The sequence below is a fragment of the Aythya ferina genome, assembly GCF_964211825.1.
Source record: "Aythya ferina genome assembly, chromosome: 13".
Classification (NCBI taxonomy): Eukaryota; Metazoa; Chordata; class Aves; order Anseriformes; family Anatidae; genus Aythya; species Aythya ferina.
In genome coordinates, this window is record NC_140311.1 from 18,533,392 (window position 1) to 18,553,421 (window position 20,030).

Genomic DNA, 20,030 nt, shown 5'->3' on the forward strand with positions numbered 1-20,030 from the left:
GGATTCATTATGTCATTAAATTTACTATTTTGTCATCCCTCCAGAATGCTAAAACATGTAAAACCTTTTACAGCTTGGCAGAGTTGCCTGGCCATTTCTGCAGGGCATACTCTGTTTGCTGAGGATGTGCATTTGTGATTTAACTCTTACTGCCAACATGTACGTGTGAGATATGGCCTGTGTACGTATGAGATATGGCCTCAGGTTAATGTCTAAAATAATCTCTTTATTAATCCAGCAGTCGTATACAAGTTATGTTTTTGCATGTGCATTTTCAGTACTTGGCTAATGCTGTTTTAAAGAAGGATGAAGCAAATATTACTGAACTACTTTACCAATTATGTTTAGACTTAGTCCTCTATTTCTTTTACCTTGTTATCTCCTCTCTCTTTATCTTTTTCTATTCGTAACCTTATTATGGTAAAGCACAGGTATAATATGACTTTATTGCCTCCTCTTACTTTGCCCACTGCTACTTTACAGCAGGGGCTGAGGACCGAGACTCTGCAGCTAGTATTTTCACCTTGCTGTTACCTTTTGCACGCTCAGCTCCCACAGTCGTTATTGCATAGAGATTGCCTCCCCTTGCCCACGGGGGCAAGCACTTCTCTCGTTGACTTGCCAGCAACAGGATTGCTCTGGCGAGAGCAGCACTTGCCCCACTGGGGAAGGACAAGATTTCCAAGTGGTTTGGCCACTCAGCTCCTGTTCGATCTGCAGTAGGTGAGATAAGGGCCTTTGCTCGCCATCTTGACACCTTTTCAAGGTGATGAAGGGGTTTCTGTTCATTTGCTCAAATAAATATAACATATTTGTGGCTTCAGGGATATTAATGCTGATTTAAGTCTTTGATAATTGTGTTAGGGAGTGAAATGAGAAAACTCCTGCCCAGAAGAGCCCCACCGAGGTAATTGCTGGCATTCCCTTTGCACGGCAAATGGGCTGAGGAGAGTGGGCATCTATGCCTGCACAGAAAAAGGCCCAGTGACCTTTCCTCGAGGTGGGTGTTAACCTTCAGAAGAGACTGCTGTGTGGTTCCCTAAGGGGTTCACAATTGCTATTGATTGTAACAGATGGCAGTAATAATTGGCATCAATATAAATCTATAAAAGAGATACCCTGTATTCAATCTACAGTCTGCAGAGTGGCACAGATGGATGAATTTGGTGCTAACTTCTCCTTGAGCTTGTGTGCAATGGATGAAAGCTAAAAATTGTCTAGCGGAGAGGCTGTTTTATCCCCCTGCCCATGCAAGTCAGTCCTGACAGCACACTTAGTGCTCAAGTGTTGGGTGTCTGTGTTTTAGAGTGGTAGGAAATGGGTGAAGCAGCTAAAATATTAGAGCAGGGGTGGCTCTGTCCATACACATACACGTACAGACAGGTTGAACTGGTCAAACAACCGCTAGTTTCTGCTGGAATTTGCCTCTTAGTCTGTCTCCCGCTGAAGTTACCAGGGGTATTTTGCTCATCTTGATGGATTATAACGCACTGTTAACCTTTTTGTTTGTGGCTGTCGAAGCCAGGTGTAGCTGTGTTGGTGGCTGAGCTGTTTTGACGGACAGGGAAGCGAACACCTCCTGCTGTTGCTGCCAGCCGGAGGTGGGAGCTGTCTGAGGAAGTCTCTGAGGGGGAAGTATCAGTGAGAAGCAGATTTGGTGCAGTGCCTGTGGAAGTGAGGTGAGAAATGAATGCAGACTTTGGTTGTTGAGGTCTTTTCAGTCACAGCAGGCAGAGGGAAAATGTGGGAGCCCTGTGTTCGGTTTTCTGGTTCTCCGGCAGTTATGTGCTGGCATCTCCCTCCCTTGGACTGGGGCAGAAGAGGAGGATGTGGCTCACTGTGTAAACAAATGCTCCTCAGTGCGTTTTGCTGTGCCTGCAGGTGACATGGCCTGCATGTGCCACCAGCCATGTCACAGCTTTTCTGTCCCACAATGATGTTCTGCAATGTTTTTTTGCACAGTGATGTTTCCATGGACAAAACACAGAGTTCCCAGTATGGGAACACCCAGCTGCAATCTCATGCACACGGTCCTTGCACAGGCAGCCCCGAGCATCACCTGCGGGGACACGGGAAGGCAGGTAGGAAGGGCTGGGACAGCAGCATTGTGTCAGTGAGGACACACAGACAGCAGGGAGTGATGCTCCATCTCCTGACATGCCCCTTAGCCCTGGGCTGACTGTGCTGGCAGCATACAAGATGCACTGGAGGAGCGCTGCTGTCACAGCCTGTCTGCAGGCCTGATCTGCCCATTGGTTTTCTGCACAAATAGCAAGCAAGGCTGTATTATTTCAGGTCACATCTGAATCCTTTGAGCTTCTGCTTCTATTATAGAATGAAATATAGCTGAAAGAGATTTGGCAGTTTTTGTAAAAGGTAAATTTATTCTTTAAAACAGACCAAGATGCAAGTGAAAAAATATGTGCAACCTTTTTTTTATTATTATTATTTTTTTTTTTTAATTGACCAGACTAAGCTTAGTTTGTTGTCGTTTTGAGAGTTTAATCCTTCTGGTTTTGCAGTAGCATGAAAGCCTGTTTGCCAGCTGAATGCCTAATGCAACTTTGCACCTTGGCAGGCTGCTCTAAAGGTTACCTTCTTCTATTGTTTTTTTTCTTTGGGGTCTTTGAGAGCTCAAAAGAAATAGCTGAGCCTTGTGCCAGTAAAAATAACAGGGATCTCCTCATTAACTGTATTGGCCTCCTCCTTTGTTTGCCAAGATCGGATGACTTGGAGTCAAAACAGGAAGTGGCTGAATTTAAATCCTGGAGCGGATTAACTTTATTGACAGCCAGGGCAGGGTCCTGCTAAGGTTTCCAGCAATGCGGCAGCTCCTGGCATGAGCCAGGCATTGGGCAGCAATCTGTGGGCTCTCAGGCACGTGGGGCCCGGAGGAGCCACGTGGGGAACGTGGGTGATGCTGCTGTGGGGCATCCTCTTCAGAGGAGGCAGTGGGCAGGCCCCCAGGCACCCCTGCTGAATCCCCAGGGTTTGTGCTGGTGGGACTCATTTCCCAAGCCTTTGCTTGCCCCAGATAGCACACACTGGCCATTGCAAGGTCAATTAAATGTAATTTTTCAATTCTCTGTTACATTACAGATGAGGTTAACGAGCACATCCGGAGGGGGCTGGACAGCAGAGATGCCCCAGGTCCTCCCTTCCATGAGCACGCTGCTGGCACGGGAGAGGAGAGGTAACTGCCACTGCTCCAGCAGTGCTCTGGCTGCTGCTCGCATTTCTAATGAAAATTGAATGATACGCATTAAATCCTGGTCTTTAACTGAATTTCCAAGCCCATACTGGTAATAGGTTGTATAGGATATTTTTAAAATCCTTTTTCCAGGAATTGTCAGAGTATCAATCCTCTACTACTAACTAAGTGCTAATGTGCTTATGCCAGAAAAGTCTTTTCCTGCGTGATTTGATAAGGGGTCAGTAAAATGGAAGCCGTCTCTAATGCCAGGATATTCTGGGTACTTTTTCAAAGTAATTATGTTTTTTTATTTATTTATTTTTGCCATGGAGCAATGCTAACTAAATGAACTGTTTTAGAAACTGTTCGTTTCTTGCTGGTGCCAACCACTGTGTCCAGTGCTCAGTACTCACTGACGTGGCTTGGTAGATTTCAAGTTGTGCTGACTGTGCAGAAACACCCACTAAAAGAACCTCAGTGAGCAAATCAGTGACCTCACTCAATGTCTGTGGACTATGGAGAAGCCAATTAAACACCCACATTTTCATTTATTGTTGCTCCCATCTCATTTGCATTCTTTTGTCAGCAGAATGAGGAATTATTCTTTACAGGCAGCAGTTGCTACAATTAATTGTTAAATATGGGCCTTGACAACAGTTCCAGACCTCCTGCAGCCGAACAATGGGTGTTGTGTGATGGAGGACCAGTCACATGCCCAAGACATTTGTGCTTGTTTTGGTCCTAATGTTTTTTGTAGGATTTACTAAATCCTGAGAAGCTTGCTTCATCTTCCTCATTCAGCCCTAAACATGAAGCATTTCCATCTGAACTCTCACCAGGGGTCCAACTTGACAGTTCTCTATCTGGAGAGCAGCCACCACTAGACACTAGCAAGGACAGGAGAAGCAGTGGGGAAAACTGTGATACGTGTTTCTTCCATTTAGTTACCAGGCGGATAGTAATTAACTTATATTCCAAGTGTGAAGATCTATATCCCGTACTGTAGTTTTGCCCTGACTATTGATGGCATAAGCATTCCTGGAGTTCCTGTATGCTTGATTAATCCAGTTATACCTCTGGCACCAGATCCGGGTGGCCTTATATTAGGCTGGGTTCTTAGCTAAAAGTGGCAAAGCAGCCGAGCAGAACAGACACAATGCTGAAGACTGCATTGCCTGCTCAGAAGACGCCTGATCAAGTACATCCCTGCCACTGATCTCCTTGCTCAGATGCTTCTCTTCTCCCACAGATCCAGCACACCCATTCTTGATGCTGCAGAAGAGCATAAAATCTTGCCAAAACCGAAGCCGAGACTTTCTGTCCCGCTGTCTGCATCACACAAGGTAGTGTAGCCACAGCCTCTGTGTTTGGATTGGTTATTCCTTGGATTTTCACAGCCTGTATCTACTGACAAGGACTCCACAGACTGTATGCCGTGGTATCTGTGCTCAAATAAATGTTTTTCCAGACTTACCAATGTATATAGGGACTTATAAAAGATGTTGCTTTGGCAAATAATAATAGGACAAGGGGGAATGGTTTTAAACTAAAAGAAGGGAGATTTTGATGAGATGTTAGGAGGAAACTCTTCACTCAGAGGGTGGGGAGGCACTGAACAGGCTGCCCAGAGAAGCTGTGGATGCCCCAGCCCTGGAGGTGCCCAGGCTGGATGGGGCCCTGAACAACCCTAGTGGGTGGCATCCCTGCCGATGGCAGGGGGTTGGAACCAGGTGATCTTTGAGGTCCCTTCCAACCCGAGCCGTTCTAGGATTCTGTAATTCTATGATAAACACTGACAGGGTTTGTCTTCCATGCAGAGATCCAGTATCCATGATGTCTCTTCCTCAGAGAGTGACACTGGAGCAAGTCCATTCACGGCTACAACAGGCAGCTTACATTTGTCTAGAAAAGGTAAGGTTTTGTTCAGTGAACCACTGGCTATTTCATTATTCAGAGTCAACACCAAGAAGCATGTTGCTTTTCTTTGTGTACAAATGAATAACAAAGAGCATTTCTTATCTTGGTGTATAAGAATGGGCTGCCAACATTTGTGTGAAATATGCCCAAGGCAGCAGCAACCGAGAAAAAAATCTCCAATGACTAAAATTTCTCCTGGCTGTCAGTATATTTTACACTGAGTGCTTGGCTAACAACTCCTTAGCGCACAGATCCAAGTTACCTTCTCTTTCTTCTCCTGCCTTGAATGTGTGGTGTATTTTTGGTTCATAGCAAATAGCCAGTAGGAAAGCTGTCAAGCTAAAAGCAAAGCTGTGAAAAAATTCAAACTCACAGCAACAATTTAGAGCTCAGTGGGTTTTTTCCCTGTCCTGTTGCAGAAAGAAGAGCTGTCTTTTTCAGGGTTTTCTTCAGAGGGAAGGGGGTTTGCTGGACTCTCAAAATAGGGGAGAATTAGAAACATATTGGTGGTTTCTGGAAACCCCTCCTGGCTTCCCTTTGAGAAACTGAAGCCCAGACCTTCCAGGTGAATAAGATGTGATGCGGTAGGTTGTGAGCCTCTGTTGTTGTTGCAGGTAATGGACGATCTCCACTGCCTGCCATGCTTCCAGAGGATGCTGTGCCTCAGCCCAGCTGTGCAGCGGGAGGAGAAGCTGTTGATGGTGCCACTGGCACCACAGCAGGACCAAAAACTCCACCTGAAGAAACATATGCTCCCAGCAAGATACCGGTTAAGAGGAAATCAAGCAGAACTCTCCCCAGGTCAGAGCAGTTCGTGAATCACCTGGGGCCAGCAGAGAACAGCGTGGCAAAGAGAGAGCTGATGGAAAGCCCCAAATCACTGACTGCAGAGGGGGAAAGCAGCCAGTCTGTGAAGCACAGCGTGAACTATACAATCTCATCAATGAGTAATAAAGAGGAGGATATTGGCCTTGATCGGGAACACTTCAAGAACTTGAAGAACTTCTGGGAGAAGGGAGCAGACTCTGTGATGGTGGGAAGCATGCCGGAGGACTCGAGCTCGGGGGAGGCAGACGGAAAGCAGTTCAAGCTGTGCCGCTCGCTCTCCGTGCAGTCAGCTCAAGGCCAGAATGGTGAAGAAAAACCCGGTGTCTTCACCAAAACAAGAGCCCCTCACAAAAGGACAATAACTTTGTCTTCCAGCGAGGAAGAGCCAAGCTATGTAGCCCCTTCAAGGAAAGGCTCAGTTGCCTTCATTCCCAGATCCACCTACGCCAAGAGCAAAGGAGGCCTGGTTACAAGAAACAGCTTGCTGGGTGAAAGCAACGGGAAGCCGCCGGTGCCAGAGGAAGAGAAGATGGCACAACACAGCTCCAAGAAATCCAGATTGCCTGTGCGAGCGCCTTCCATCAAAATTGAGTCGCCTACCAAAGAAGTGTCTGGCAGCACATCTGAGCCAGAGATGTCTGCAGACAAGTTCATCGTGGCAGAAAAACACAAGTATGCAAACTGCCTGGCGAGCAGGGTGCAGATACTCATTGACCCTGCGCTTACAGATGATGAGAAAGAGCAAAGAGCTGACATGGGTACTCATGACAGCATGGAAATAAATGGAGAGCCAGCTGAGGAAAAAGCACTTGAGTCTTCAGACAAGCCAACAGGCAGAGCACCAGGTGGAGAGACTGAAGTTGTTCAGGGAACGGACTCAGCTGTTTACTCAGGTACCAAGGGTGTAACTGCACTCTGGGAAATCCTGATAGGGAGTCATCCCTACACCTGTTTTATTCTGTGTTTTGCACATTTTATTCTCTTCTACATTTATCCTATATTAAAATTAAAAGCATGTGAAGAATGTGGTTAGCAAACAGCTCTGAAAACCACCATTCTGTGTACTGCAGTGAAGTGTAAAAGTGGGCAGTGTGATATTCCCTTTTCTTCTCCCTGCTGCCAGCCCTCATACCTTCCCTGCAAGCACCTCAACTCAGGACAGCTCTTCATTTCTTAAGCCCTACCTACAGCAGGTCACAGGAAGTTATTTTACTAATTGGGAAGATTGTAAACATGTTTACTTGCCATGTAAATTCACTACCACTTTCTTCAAGTGTGAGTCTGGAGGAATTCCCTGTGGTGGTAAAGATAAGTCTGACACAAACCTCAGAAATAAAACATGAAACAAAGTTTAATAAATACCTTGGCCATTATCCTACTTTGATAGAGCTGCTGGCCATTAGTTTTTAAAGGACATTTTGGGCCTTTTGGGAATCCACAGCTGAGTTTGCATCTTAAACTGCACAGTGGACTGAACAAGGAGCCTGATCTTTTGGGGTTCTCCATCACAGTGGTGTCAATAATACCAGCACTTTATCAGCCTCTTCCTCCAGGTTTGACAGGCTCTTGTAGTGACTGCTATAATGGGCAAAAGTTCATGTTAATTGCAGTTCATTTTAAACCTGGGCTCTGCTTGCCTACATCTCTGCTCCCTGCCAAGCAAAAACTTACCTATGAAGAGAGATCTCCCTATCTCCTTTTTCCAACTTTTCAGTCCTCATGTACCAGGGTAACATCTATTTGAGAGGATTTTTCATGGACTCATCTAATTCTGATCTGTAACTGTGGCATTTCCCTCCTTTTTTTTTAACATGTCCATGAAAATCCTCAGTTGCACTTCAGCTAAACACAAACATTTCATTTCTATACCAGGTCATTGTTGTATTTCTCATTTTTTTTCATTATTATTTCATTAATTTCAGGTTGATATTAGCAGATGGCTGTATTCCACTGGAAGCTCTTCACAAGTGCTGGTCTCTTTTGGGGACTGGGTGAAGAGTTTTTTTTCAAGGAGAGATGTTAAAGCTGATGATGTGAGGGTAGCCCTGTGTAATGTAACTGCAGCGTGCTATAAGCAGAGCTAGCAAGCCAGGAGAGAAACACACATGCATGCTTGTTGACACACTGCCCATTTGTGTTTATTTATTTACTGTGTTGATTTGGCTTTTCATATATTCCAGAGGAAGATGGAGATCGTTCTCCTGCTGCTCAGGCATTGGCCCGAGCAAATAACATCAATCTTGCAAAGAGCATGGTGAACATTTACACAACCACAGAGAGTGAGTAACATCTTTCTGCTTTTTGGTTTATGTTCCCTGAAGGCAATATATTATGCCTGAGTTCTGCATCCCTGGTGCTTCTGTGCTTGTACTAGGCAAGAAAGATGACATATGGTTTCATCATCAAATTAGAGAGCTTATAGTGCCTAAAATTAAATTCAGAGCCAGGAAATTGCAGTTAGATTGATGGTATGTTACTCAGTGTGTTCAGCAAAAAATTGTGAGGGCTTTAACGAGTTGGCAAGAGGATTGTACCCATCTCTCCTCTTCTCCCACTAAGTACTCTGGGACCTGCGTGGCAGCCTGCTCAGCGGATTTATCAGCCTCTCCCCTTGCCCAGAGCAGACCTAATTTGCTGGCCTGATCTCCTCAGCTGCTGGCTGGGACACACTTAATGGTGCCAGTTAGCCCATGGCCAAGAAACCTGGCTGTGCCACCAAGTGGCCCAAGAAAGCAGCAGCCAAGGGAGAGGGCCTGAAGGAAGGCAGCAGCAGCCTCAGTGGCCAAGAAAGGTAGTAGAAATCCACAGAAGATGAAAACTGGAAGGCCCAAGAGGGAAGCTAAGGGCTTGCTTAAAAGCAAAGTGGTAAGGCCAAGGCTTCCAGGACTAAGGTGGAAAGGTTGGGAAAGCAATGCACAGGGAAAGGGAAAATAGCTTAGAGGAAACAATAGAGCCTGTTTAAGGGAACATGACCACTGGTTATGGGATGGAGAGTCCCCTTCAGGCTGCCAAAAGCAGCCTGTGGATGGGGCGTGCTGCACTGCCCTGCCTGTGTGTGGCTGAACCACACCATCCTGGAGCCTGGTGCCGAATGTGTGCCCCGTCAGATGGTGCAGCAACGTCTGGCACACAGCACAGAGCTTCCAGTCCTGCTGTGCTGCTGTTTGGTGACGTGGTCTTCATGCAGGCAACCAAGATTTTAGACTTCTCCCATCACAGCTTGTGTAGAGCCACAAGCCTCATCCTAGGAAACTCTCTTCTATGGAGTTGCTCCTACTTGTTCCCAGTATAACCAGTAGCCTGTAGAGAGGGCAAAATGTAACACTTTACTCTTGGTTGGAAATAACAGTAAATGCCTTTGCTATCAGAGCAACTTTTGGGCATTTTAAGCATTGAGTGATGTCTCATCCTGGCTAATATAGCAAGTGTCACCTTGTAGTGTCACCTAAAAACAAGCCAGTTGTTTTGGGATGAAATTAGTCATCAAGGAAGTTATTGAGAAAAGATAAAGATAGAACAAAAAGGTTTATATTGTTTACAAGATGCTATGAGATGGAAATGTGAGTGTCTTTATATTATTTACTTATTTATTTATTTATTTATTTATTTATGACAGGGATGCTTGCATTTACTCTGACCGAAATCTATGCAGCTAGATAATCTGGTAGTTGCACATCTCTAAACTGATGAATGAATTGAATTATCCACTAGGGGGAGTTTGCACACTCCCACACATCAAATGAAAACGCTGAAAATAGCTTTAGAGCGTTAGCTAGCGGCAGTCTGTGCCTTGTGGAGGGCTCACCTTCAATGGCCAGTAACAGAGATGGGGCAAGTGCCTCCCACTAGCTTTTCCTTCCTCCTTGTGTCCTCTAACAAAAAGGTGACTTTCTTGTATTTTGCTGACTCTGACAATTCATCCTGATGCCATTTTTCTGTTTGTACTTACAGCATACAACAAACCTCATCTGATACCTCACCAGTTTCTTGAACCTGAAAGAGTCAAAGAGCTGAGCAGATCTTCTCCTCTCCTGTTGTCTGAGGTAGGATAGATACCAGAAATGGCTGGAATGATGTTCGCAGCATCCCTCAAATGGCAGTCAGGTTCATGAGAATCTTTTTCCAGGATGCTGACAGTACTTGTTTTTGACCCTTCAATCCTGTAGGAGTTTTAATGTTTCCCTCTGCCTCAAACCACGCTATTACCTGCTCTTCGTAAGAGCCTGGGTGGTTGCATGCAGCTCTGCTTGGAGGCAGTTAATGATGACGTTTGCTGCTGGTCGGAGGCAATGCCTCTGGGGAGATTCCCTGCACTCTCCTCTGCTCTCCTAACCTGCTTGCTGCTTAATGGGACTCTGCTGAGCTATTGGTTTTTCTCTCTAGTGTTGCAAAGTGCTCGTACGGCACAGCTTAAAGATGCTTATTATTTTCTGAGCAGACAGAATCAGACACGGCTTCAGAAATCAGCTTCCAATTTAGCAAGCACAAAAAGACGCCTAGCATTGGCAGCCACTCCTCTGACATGGCATCTGTCTCCTCGGTAGGTATTTAACGCGTACGTCTCTCTAGAAAATGTTTCTCCGTTGGATAGTGATGCTGCATTTAGGCTGATACCGATGATGTGGCCTCCGGAGTATCGTGCTGTTTTCTGCATGGTACTTTATTAAAATAACAGTGATGTTTAATTACTTACTTGCATTAAAGAAGTGTCTTCAGGTACCATCTCAAATTAAGGAGCCACTGAGTCATTCTTAGACAAATTCAGAGGAAGCAATAGCCCCTGCTCCAAAGCGTAGATGCTCTGAAGCCTGGCAGCATAAGGGAGAGAGGGGTGGTCTGTCTCTAGGTGGGGAAACGAGGCACACAGCTTGTGAGTGACTTGTTTGTGGTCCACCTCCCAGAAAGCTGAGACTGCAGACTGGTGACCTCTGCAAGCTCCTCCTTCACTTTATTAGCAAATTAAAGGGAACTCAGAACTGAACAGCAGCAGTATGATTTAGAGATTTGCCTTCTAAGGAGAGTTGGCAAGAGCTGAGCGTGTTTAGTTAGGCATTTTAAAAGGATTCCTTAGACACAGTATTTTTTGGGAGCTGCTTAAAAGTGCTTTAATTCGCTGTACTACTGTTATAGACATCTCCAAATTGTATGTGTGAGATTTAAAGAATATATGTGGAACAAAGCATGTAGGGAGAGTTTGTGACTGTAGATAAATATGTTAAAAAAAAAAAAAAAAAAAAAAAAAGCAAAACTGAACTTTGGGGTGCTTGAGTCTTTCTCGTAGTCTGTGAAGTCTGGGAGCTATAAATGAGCCTTTTGTGTCCAAGTCATGTAGGTGTTCTTGAACATCTCATTTAGGATTCTCTGTTGGATTTGATATCCTGATGGGATGATAAATGTAGCTCCAAGGACTGAGGGGAGACATTTAGCAGATTCTTGTAGGTTACCATAGAAAGAAATTGAGAAACAAAAGAAGTATGGGTGACAGAGAAGAATTGGGTTAATTACTAGGAAAGTTTTTTGATACATGCTCAGCATTGTACCACAGAGGAGTGCCAAGAGGGTTAATTATTTGCTGGGTAAAATGCATTAGCTTTTATGTTATACCATCTGTAATCATGAGTGATTGGCCCAATAGAAAATTCTCATCTTTCTGGGGCTGTGTTTTATTTCTGTTTCATCACTTTCTACCAGTGAAGGACTTAAAGCCTTGGAAAACAGAAAGTGAAGGCCAGTTGGCAAATGCAGTTTGTTTTGGGAAAGCAAGAGACTCTTTGGTGCCTCGTTCCTGTTATACCTGCAGAAACTTCATTTTCCTGTGCATTTGTGGCAAGTAGATTCCCACAAACTGCCTCTGCTGGGACAGTGGCTTTTCAGGACAGGGGTTATTTCTGTTTCTGTTTTGCACAGCTCTCTGCACTTTGTGAGCAAGCAACAAGATAGTATTATTTTGTCCTATATTTCTAGTCTGATATGGTTCTTAATAGCCTATTTTTAAAATTGAATGACAATTAGGTGACTGTATCTACCAGAAATAATAAGTTTATATAAAAAGATAGTTCAAGTTCTCTCGGTATATTTGTTTCTTAGTGATGAGACCGGGTCAGGAAAGCAGCTGTTTGTGGGGTTAGTGTAGGGAAAGGGAAGTTACATGTGTTCTCTCACAAGTTATACATGTATTTGGCTCTGTTTCCCAAGGCTTTGGGATTTAGAGGTGGAAATCTTCTGTGTTCAGTGGGCATTTGGGAGAACAGTGCTTCTTAGTGCTGGTCAAGGATAGCACATCCTTGTGAGACCTTTATTCAGACCCCCAAACCCTTGGGTGAGCACAGCTGCAGACATGTCAAGGACTCTGTCCTACTGAAGGGCAGAGATAACAGATTATTTCTCTGGCAGTGCACATCTTTGTGCAGAACTAAGTCTGAACAGTGCCTATTTCAACGGCACTGACCTTGTTCTCCACCTGGCAGGTGAGTGGCAGTGTGCTCAGTGTGTACAGTGGCGATTTTGGGAGTGTGGATGCCCAAGGTACTGTGGAGTTTGCACTAGATTATGACGAGAAGAACCGGGAGTTCCAGGTTCATGTGTCCCAGTGCAAGGACCTGGCTGTCGTGGATGAGAAGAAAGGCAGATCTGACCCGTGAGTGATGCTTCCCGCTGGTGTTTCATGGCTTTTCTGATGCTGAATTTTGTGTTCTAGAGAATTTTCTTTTTTTTCTTATGAATTTTATTTTTAAATGCCATAATTTCTTCCTTCCTCTAGAATTCTGTTGTGTGTTTACTGCTGGGTCTTTCCTAGCTGATGGCTCTGGAGCCATTGGCATCAGTAAATATGTTGTCATTGACTTAGTTTTGAATAGGATTGAGAAGGCTTTGGTCACTACAGGGACAATTCCTGTTATTACTGAAATATGTTCTACACGTTTCCATGTGAACGTCTCTCCATGGTGAATACACATTGGTAATAACCAATTACATTGGTAATAACCAATTACCAATTGGTTATACGTGATGTAGACACGTGTTTATATGGGAAGAAAGTCTGAAAAGAAGTGACATTAGAGGACACACTGGTAATTGAACAAAGGCTAGTGAACTCTGTTTAACAGATGACAAAAACAAACAAACAAACAAACAAAAAAAAAACACCTTGTATTTGAACCTTGAAATAGAGAGATTTGTAATCAGGCTTCTTGAGACATTCTACCTCTTCTCTCTAATTTCATCCTGATGCTGAGCACACAGAAATGCTGTAGTTGTGGGCATTTCAGAAAATGGATATACAGCCTTGCTGGCTTCCCATGCTGCCTAGAGAGCTGCTTGTTCTGAATGTTGGTGGCATCCACCCATCCCCAGTGCAATTTATAACTTCAAATGCAAGCCAAGTTAATATCCTAGCAGGTCTCTTAATTAGTTTTGCCTCCAAGGAGTCAACTCCAGGTCATTTTTTTTCCCATAAATCCCATGTCACCACCCAGAAGTCTTGACTGCTTATTAGAGCATAGCAATACTGAACAGTATCCAGATGATTTTTTATTTTTTTTCCTTTTCCAGGTATGTTAAAACTTACCTGCTTCCAGACAAAGCTAGAATGGGTAAGAGGAAAACCTCAGTGAAGAAAAGGACAGTGAATCCCATTTACAATGAGGTGTTACGGGTAAGAACACCTATCTGCTCTGAAAACCTATGCGGTACCAGGGCAGGTCTGGAATGAGCCTGCCTTCTTGGCTGGGCTCCTTCACCTGCCTCTTGCTGCACTGCTCTCCCCTTGGGTTGTGAGAGAAACTGGAGAAAGAAGTTGAGCGACCTGACTTCTCTTTCTTCCTCTAGTACAAAATAGAGAAAATGGTATTGCTTATCCAAAAATTAAACCTCTCTGTTTGGCACAATGACCCACTGGGACGTAACAGTTTCCTGGGAGAGATTGAAATAGACTTGGCCAGCTGGGACTGGAGCAACAGGAAACTCAACTGGTACCCGCTGAAGCCCCGGGTAAGTGCAGCTCAGCTCCAATCCTGCTTCCCAACCCAACCCTGAAGCCTGAAGTGGCAGAAGTCCTTCCTGGCAACCTTGCTCTGAATCCTCAGGCTTTTGGTTCTGAAGGACTGAGTATGAGAGCAAAACCACAAAGTAAGGAGCTGTCCCAGCCATACAATAGCAAAGTTTGTCCATTTGTGCCCCTGCATTAAACTCAAAAGCTGTTTGCCCTGCTGTTAACAAAAGCCCTTTCTTAGTCAGTCATAACTCTTTCTGTTTCAGAGCCTTTCTGCTGTTAATGGTGTGGATCATCGAGGAGTGATGAATTTGTCTATTAAGTACGTCCCTCCAGGAAGTCTAGGTAAAATTCATTTCATACATTAAGAAGCATTGCCTGCATGTTGGCGTGCAGCTCGCAATGCCTCATCTGTATACGGGCTTGTTAAAGAGTAATGTCATTCGAGCAAGATCTTAGAGATGAGGGGCAACCAGCAGTGCTTAGTAGTGCCACCTGCAGACTACATCACATCTGGATTTAGGAGGAAACAGGGCAAATGGAGGGAAGGTTCAACAAACTTAAACTCACCAGCTGTTATGGACACTGCAAGCACTGTTGGGTGCTGTGATGCTGTAGCAGCAACACACAGCCCCTCTTACTGTGGGGCAGGTAGGAGGTCGGGTTTGCCCAGCAGAGCCTTTTCCTTTCCTGCTTCAAAGCAGCACGGGCAGGTTATGTCAATGACTGGCAGTCCTCTGCAGCTGCACAGCTGCAAGTAATGCTGCGGCATCCAGGCAGAGGAATGCAGAGCTCCTAGGGATTGAGTCTGCAGAGAAGTCACATCACTGCTCCCTCAGGTTGAGGGAGCAGGATGCCTGTTTTCTTGCTAGCTATTGCAGGAACTGACCCCAGAGTTTTTCTCTTGTTCTAAATGTCAGGTCCCAAGAATCCTCCTTCTGGTGAAGTTCACATTTGGGTCAAAGATGTCAAGGACCTGCTGCAGTTGCGTCCTTCTGGAGTAGACTCTTTTGTGAAATGGTAAGTGCCTGAGCACTGTCTTGGCTTAGATGATGGGTCTGTGCCTCCATGGAGCAGTATGTTTTTTTCTCTTTTCTCAGGCTCACTCACCTGTGTTTCCATACTGTAAAGCTGTGTAGGAGAGAATTGCCCTTGTTACTCTCCTGTGGTTATATTAGAAAAAAATTTGCTGTGGTAAAGCTCTGTCTGTGACTCCCTCAGCCTCAATAACGCCTGAGTGAAAGGAAGATGGGGGACCCTGTACCTTGCTTTGGTGTTTTCATATGAAGTTGTGAATTTTGAAGTGATAAGGACTTGCACGCAAAGTTTGGGAATGTGTTAGGGACTTGCCAGAACTGACATACGTGCAGTTGGATCCTGCTTTGATCTTGTCCAGAATTCAGTGTGTGCATGTGTTCTGCAGCCTGTGACATCAGTACTGCCTGTTATATGACAGGAGGTGCTACAAATACTTCAAAAATTTAAAAATAACTCAGATTTTTAAGATTTTCTGGCTCTTTGAAGTCCTCACTATATTTTTGTATGTTTTAAGAAAGTATTCCTGCAAAAATGTTTGTTGCTCAGGAAGCTTAACAGTCTGTTTTGAAATGATCTTTTGGGCATTTGTTTGATGAATAATTATGAAAACAGAAATATGTGAGAATAGTGTCCATTTTTAAAATGTAAAGTGTTACTTTGAAAAAAAATGCCTAAAGTAGGAAATTTTAAAGTAAGTACCCTTCCTTCCTAAAAATGTTTGCTTTAAAATTTATTTTCCTGGGGGTAAAAATAGCCCAGGGATTATCAGAGAATCATAGAATGGTTTGGGTTGGAAGGGACCTTAAAGCTCATCTGATTCCAACCCCCCTGCAATGGGCAGGGACACTTTCCTCTAGACCAGGTTGCTCAAAGCTCCACGCAACCTGGCCTTAAACACCTCCAGGGATGGGACATCCACAACTTCTCTGGGCAACCTGTTCCAGTGCCTCACCACCCTCAAAGCACATTATAAACATTTCTCATTAAATCTATAGAGATTTCTTACTTTGAAATCCAGTTCCTCCTTTCTCCAGGCATGAGCCTTGTTTAGACCTGGAAGTCTGTAGGAACAACTCATACCTCATGTGATACTCCATACTACATGCTGTCCTTTTTCTTCTCTCAAAGCTATGTGCTTCCAGACACGAGTAAGAAGAGTTACCAGAAGACCCGAGTCATAAAAAGAGACACAAACCCTATTTTCAATCACACTATTGTGTATGATGGCTTTCATACAGAGGATCTAAAGGATGCATGCGTTGAGCTGACTGTGTGGGATCATGAAAAACTAACCAACCATTTCCTTGGAGGAATCAGGCTGGGCCTTGGGACAGGTAAGTGATTTCAGTTACATTAAATGAATACTTTTACTCTATTGCTGAGCCATGAGGTATAATGGGAAGTTGCAGGAAAATTCCTGTTGGTGAGAAACCAGGTATAGGGAATCTCAGTAATTGTTTTGTGTCTTGGTACTTGCTCTGTGTCGGGGTTGTAGGGGGCCCTGGTACTGCGATAGCAACCCTCTCTGCCCGCATTTTCTCCCAACATCAGCTCTGAGGTTCAGCAAAACTCAAGAATCGGCTTGAGTCCAGTAGAATCCAGACTGCATTACAAATCAATATTATATTGCTGTTCCTTCCAGTGAAGAGCGCTCAGAGCTGAAGACAAGGAAATTGAATGCCATGTGAGACAGCACCACCTGGTGACTCCATCATCACCTCCTCCCTTGGAATGCTTTAATAAGAGCAGCAACTAATATTTGAAAAACAGGGCTAGATGCACTAGTTGTTCTGGTCTCAGTCATTACTGAGAGAACATCAGCATTGATTAAACCACAAATTGAAAGAAATTGAGTTTTCCAGGAGTAGACTGAGGTGTTGTTTAGTTTTTTGTTTGTTTGTTTGTTTTGTTTGTTTTTGGTTTGTTTGTTTTCTTCTTTTGATTTTACTAATTTAGATGATGAAATGCTGAAAGAAAACAGCGGAGGTGCCATTTGCTACACTGGAAGACAGTTGCTGTCTCTGGGAGTTTATGGCATGAGTTTCCAGTTGAAAGAAGGACTTAAACCTGTGGTTAGCTGGAAGTGTTTTACTTCATTGGGGTTACTCACCCTAGAAGATAGGAAAATTCCAATATTTTTAAGCCTAAGCTGGAAAAAATGGATGGGACTATCTCCCATAATCAAGTCCATCATGGAGGTTTTGTCCCTCTCTAACCATCCTGTTCCAGCTTTCAGTGTACCCCCATACCTAGGCTTTGATGGATAGCAAGTTCGTCTTTGTATTTTGGCAAGTGGGAGATCTAAGGGTTTTTAAACAACGTATACTTACTGCGAAGCAAGAGGAGTCTCTGAGAGATGAAAGACAAACAGAAGCTGTCAGAGCTTTGTAATGAAGAGTCACTGTCCCTTGAGGGTATCAGGAAGAGGCTTATTGTAGCTGGAAGGTCTGCCTTGCAGGTACACTTGTTTATTGGATTTGCTTGTGTGTTCTCTGTTTTCACTCTCTAGCATGTCATCAGAAGGGTTGTGAATTATCTGGTGGGAAGTGGCAACAAAAATAAGTTCATAAACAAGATTTAAAAACACCAACCCTAAGATTAGCTGTGATCCAAATTTAGACCTTTATCTAATTGGCAAGCAGTTGGCATGTGAAATTTGGTTGAATAAATTAACTTGGAATTAATGTACACACTTTTACACTATCGTATGTTTTATTCCTATAAAAACAAAGTGTAGCGCAAGAGAATTTTGACAAGTATCTGCCCCCCCCCATCCATAGCAAGATCGAGGGGAAGACCAAGCCTTGTAGAACTTCTTTACCATTCTGAAAGGCGCAATAAAGGGCTTGAGCCCAATATTATTTTCCTTGGAAGGTTATATTTAGGGTTCTTGTGTTTTGGGGCTTTTACAGTGACTATATTCTGAACTCTGGTGTAAAATGGAGATCATTAGCAGAACAGAAGGTGCTTACAGTGGAACTTGGTGAGAGGAAGTCAGCATCTTTTAGGTTAAGACCCTACCTGCAGCAGTTACATCCCATTGAGTATTTTTTGCATGGCGTAGAACTTCCTCAGGCAGCTCCTGACGCTGTTGTCTCCTCATTTTTCTTCAGGTTTGAGCTATGGCATCTCCGTGGACTGGATGGACTCCACGCAAGAGGAGGTGGCCTTTTGGCAGGAGATGATGTCTGCTACCAATGAATGGATTGAGGGGTTGCTGCCACTGCGTTCACTGGCAGGGAGGAAAAAACTTAAATAACCTACTGTATGTTCTAGAGAAAGGCTGAACACATTTGTTAGAATTAGGAAACTTCCTGCCCTGAGGTGGATCGAGACTGTGGGGCCGGCAGGTGTCACTTTAATGAGGCAATTGATGGACAGCACTTTGGAAACGTTAAACATAAAGTACTAATTCCCTGACAGAGGAGCTGGAAGATGCCTAACTGACGCTATAGTTGATTTTGACCAAGAAGAAACTTTGTTTGCCTTTTTGCTTAATCATTTATATTCAGTGTATTTGAATTCCATTAAGCTCTGGGAACATTGTCAGGGAAGAGGAGGTATAGATATTTTATTTTTTTACTGTTCCTTGTGCTGTTTTTTTTTTTTTTTTTTTTTTTTTTTTTTTTTCCTGTGCAGAGATGTAGTTTTACTAAAGCAACAGCATGGAATTACTCATATTTCCCAGCAAGTGGTACACTTTGTACTTGATGTAGAATTGCTCCAAGTCACCAGCCAGCAGTCTGAGAATGAGAGCTTTGCGTTTGTTGCTGGTGATAACATGTCTGTAACGTGAGGGATATTGAGATCCAAGGTGAATCCAAAGAAAGAGAGGACTATTTGAAGCAGAAAATGAGGCAGCCTGAGGAGGATAACGATGAGGAATTCAATGCATTAAATCTTTTCTGCTTTAAAATGAAAGAGAGAAGAGATGATCTTGTGGCTAGTGGGATTTTGCAACCAGGAGCTGCTTTCCTACCTGTCCCACAGGCTTCCTCAGTGACCTCAGGCAAGTTACTCAAGACAATTCCAGTGCAATATAAACTGAAGTGCTCACCCAAATGTAAAATATTGTTACATTGCTAATGGACCTAATAGCATCTTTGGAATGCCTTGTGTGCAACACATTTCAGTATGAAATAATGATGTAGAAAACAGTCTTGTGTTAGCCTGGCGCAGTGGGTCAGGAAGGAAAGGTCAGAACCACCGTGAAATTCAGGAGGTCTTGGCAACTGCTGGGAGAGAGGCAAGCAGGCAGTGAATGAAGACAAAGGGTAGCTGCAGAGCTGAGGCCTGGGGTGAACTCCTGCCTCTGCATATCTTGCTGCCCTTCTCATCTACCTTTCACCTGATGCCTCAGCCTCTTGTTCGGAGCTGGAGTCACCTCCCTGCCAATAGCTTGCAAGAACTTTGTGTCTGGCGCACTAGCAGCAGCCGAGGGGCATTACAAATGCGTTTTGAAATGCAGCTGTGTAATTTTTACTTTGGATGTACATATTGCAATTAAATTGAATGGTTTTCTTTAGTCATCAGCTGGTCTCCTTGTACCTATCTTTAGCGTGGTCTGAGTAATGAAGTAGCAAGCAAAAGAGGTGTTATATTTTGTCATGTCAAAAAGAACCCAAGGACAAGTGAAATGTTGTGCAGAAATATTTTTTGTAGCTATCCCGTCTTAGATTCTGGTTCTGTGAATATTTTGATATTTGTCTTTAATGTATTGATTTTATTTTTAAACTCAAACAGGATTAATTTTCAGCTTCACAAAGATGGTTCTAAATAAATGGAAGAAAATATGTATGGTTGAAGTGACAAGACTTTTTCATGAAATGAAGACATTTGGGAGATAACTAGCAGCTTTAGTGGAAAAAAATATGGTTATGCAATTGGAAAAATATAAAACTTGAAAATGTACTGGTTATAGTAATGAAAGCACTAACAGAAAGTCTGTACAGCAACAGAATTAATTAATGACTAGCCTAATGAAGGACCTCATATGCATACATAGCGTGTCAACCCAAAGATACTTCGTATGGGCTCCAGCCTGGCATAATTTGTTTACCAAGA

At 43.8% G+C, this 20,030-nt stretch overlaps 1 protein-coding gene across 7 annotated transcripts in view; it reads left to right on the forward strand.

The window, feature by feature from the left end:
- The window catches only part of LOC311443726 (synaptotagmin-like protein 2), a 53,997-nt gene extending 34,499 nt beyond the window's left edge, over positions 1–19,498 (forward strand). For all 7 annotated transcript variants that reach the window (XM_084534104.1, XM_084534106.1, XM_084534102.1 and 4 more), the window contains 14 exons: positions 3,100–3,193; positions 4,443–4,536; positions 5,011–5,104; positions 5,725–6,831; positions 8,119–8,217; positions 9,890–9,981; positions 10,377–10,478; positions 12,406–12,575; positions 13,490–13,592; positions 13,766–13,927; positions 14,195–14,273; positions 14,849–14,948; positions 16,095–16,300; positions 18,080–19,498. In XM_084534104.1, the coding sequence (XP_084390230.1) occupies positions 3,100–3,193; positions 4,443–4,536; positions 5,011–5,104; positions 5,725–6,831; positions 8,119–8,217; positions 9,890–9,981; positions 10,377–10,478; positions 12,406–12,575; positions 13,490–13,592; positions 13,766–13,927; positions 14,195–14,273; positions 14,849–14,948; positions 16,095–16,300; positions 18,080–18,225 (2,648 nt within the window). In that variant the 3' untranslated portion in view covers positions 18,226–19,498. The remainder of the gene's footprint in view (positions 1–3,099; positions 3,194–4,442; positions 4,537–5,010; positions 5,105–5,724; positions 6,832–8,118; positions 8,218–9,889; positions 9,982–10,376; positions 10,479–12,405; positions 12,576–13,489; positions 13,593–13,765; positions 13,928–14,194; positions 14,274–14,848; positions 14,949–16,094; positions 16,301–18,079) is intronic.
- Positions 19,499–20,030: the final 532 nt, after the last annotated feature.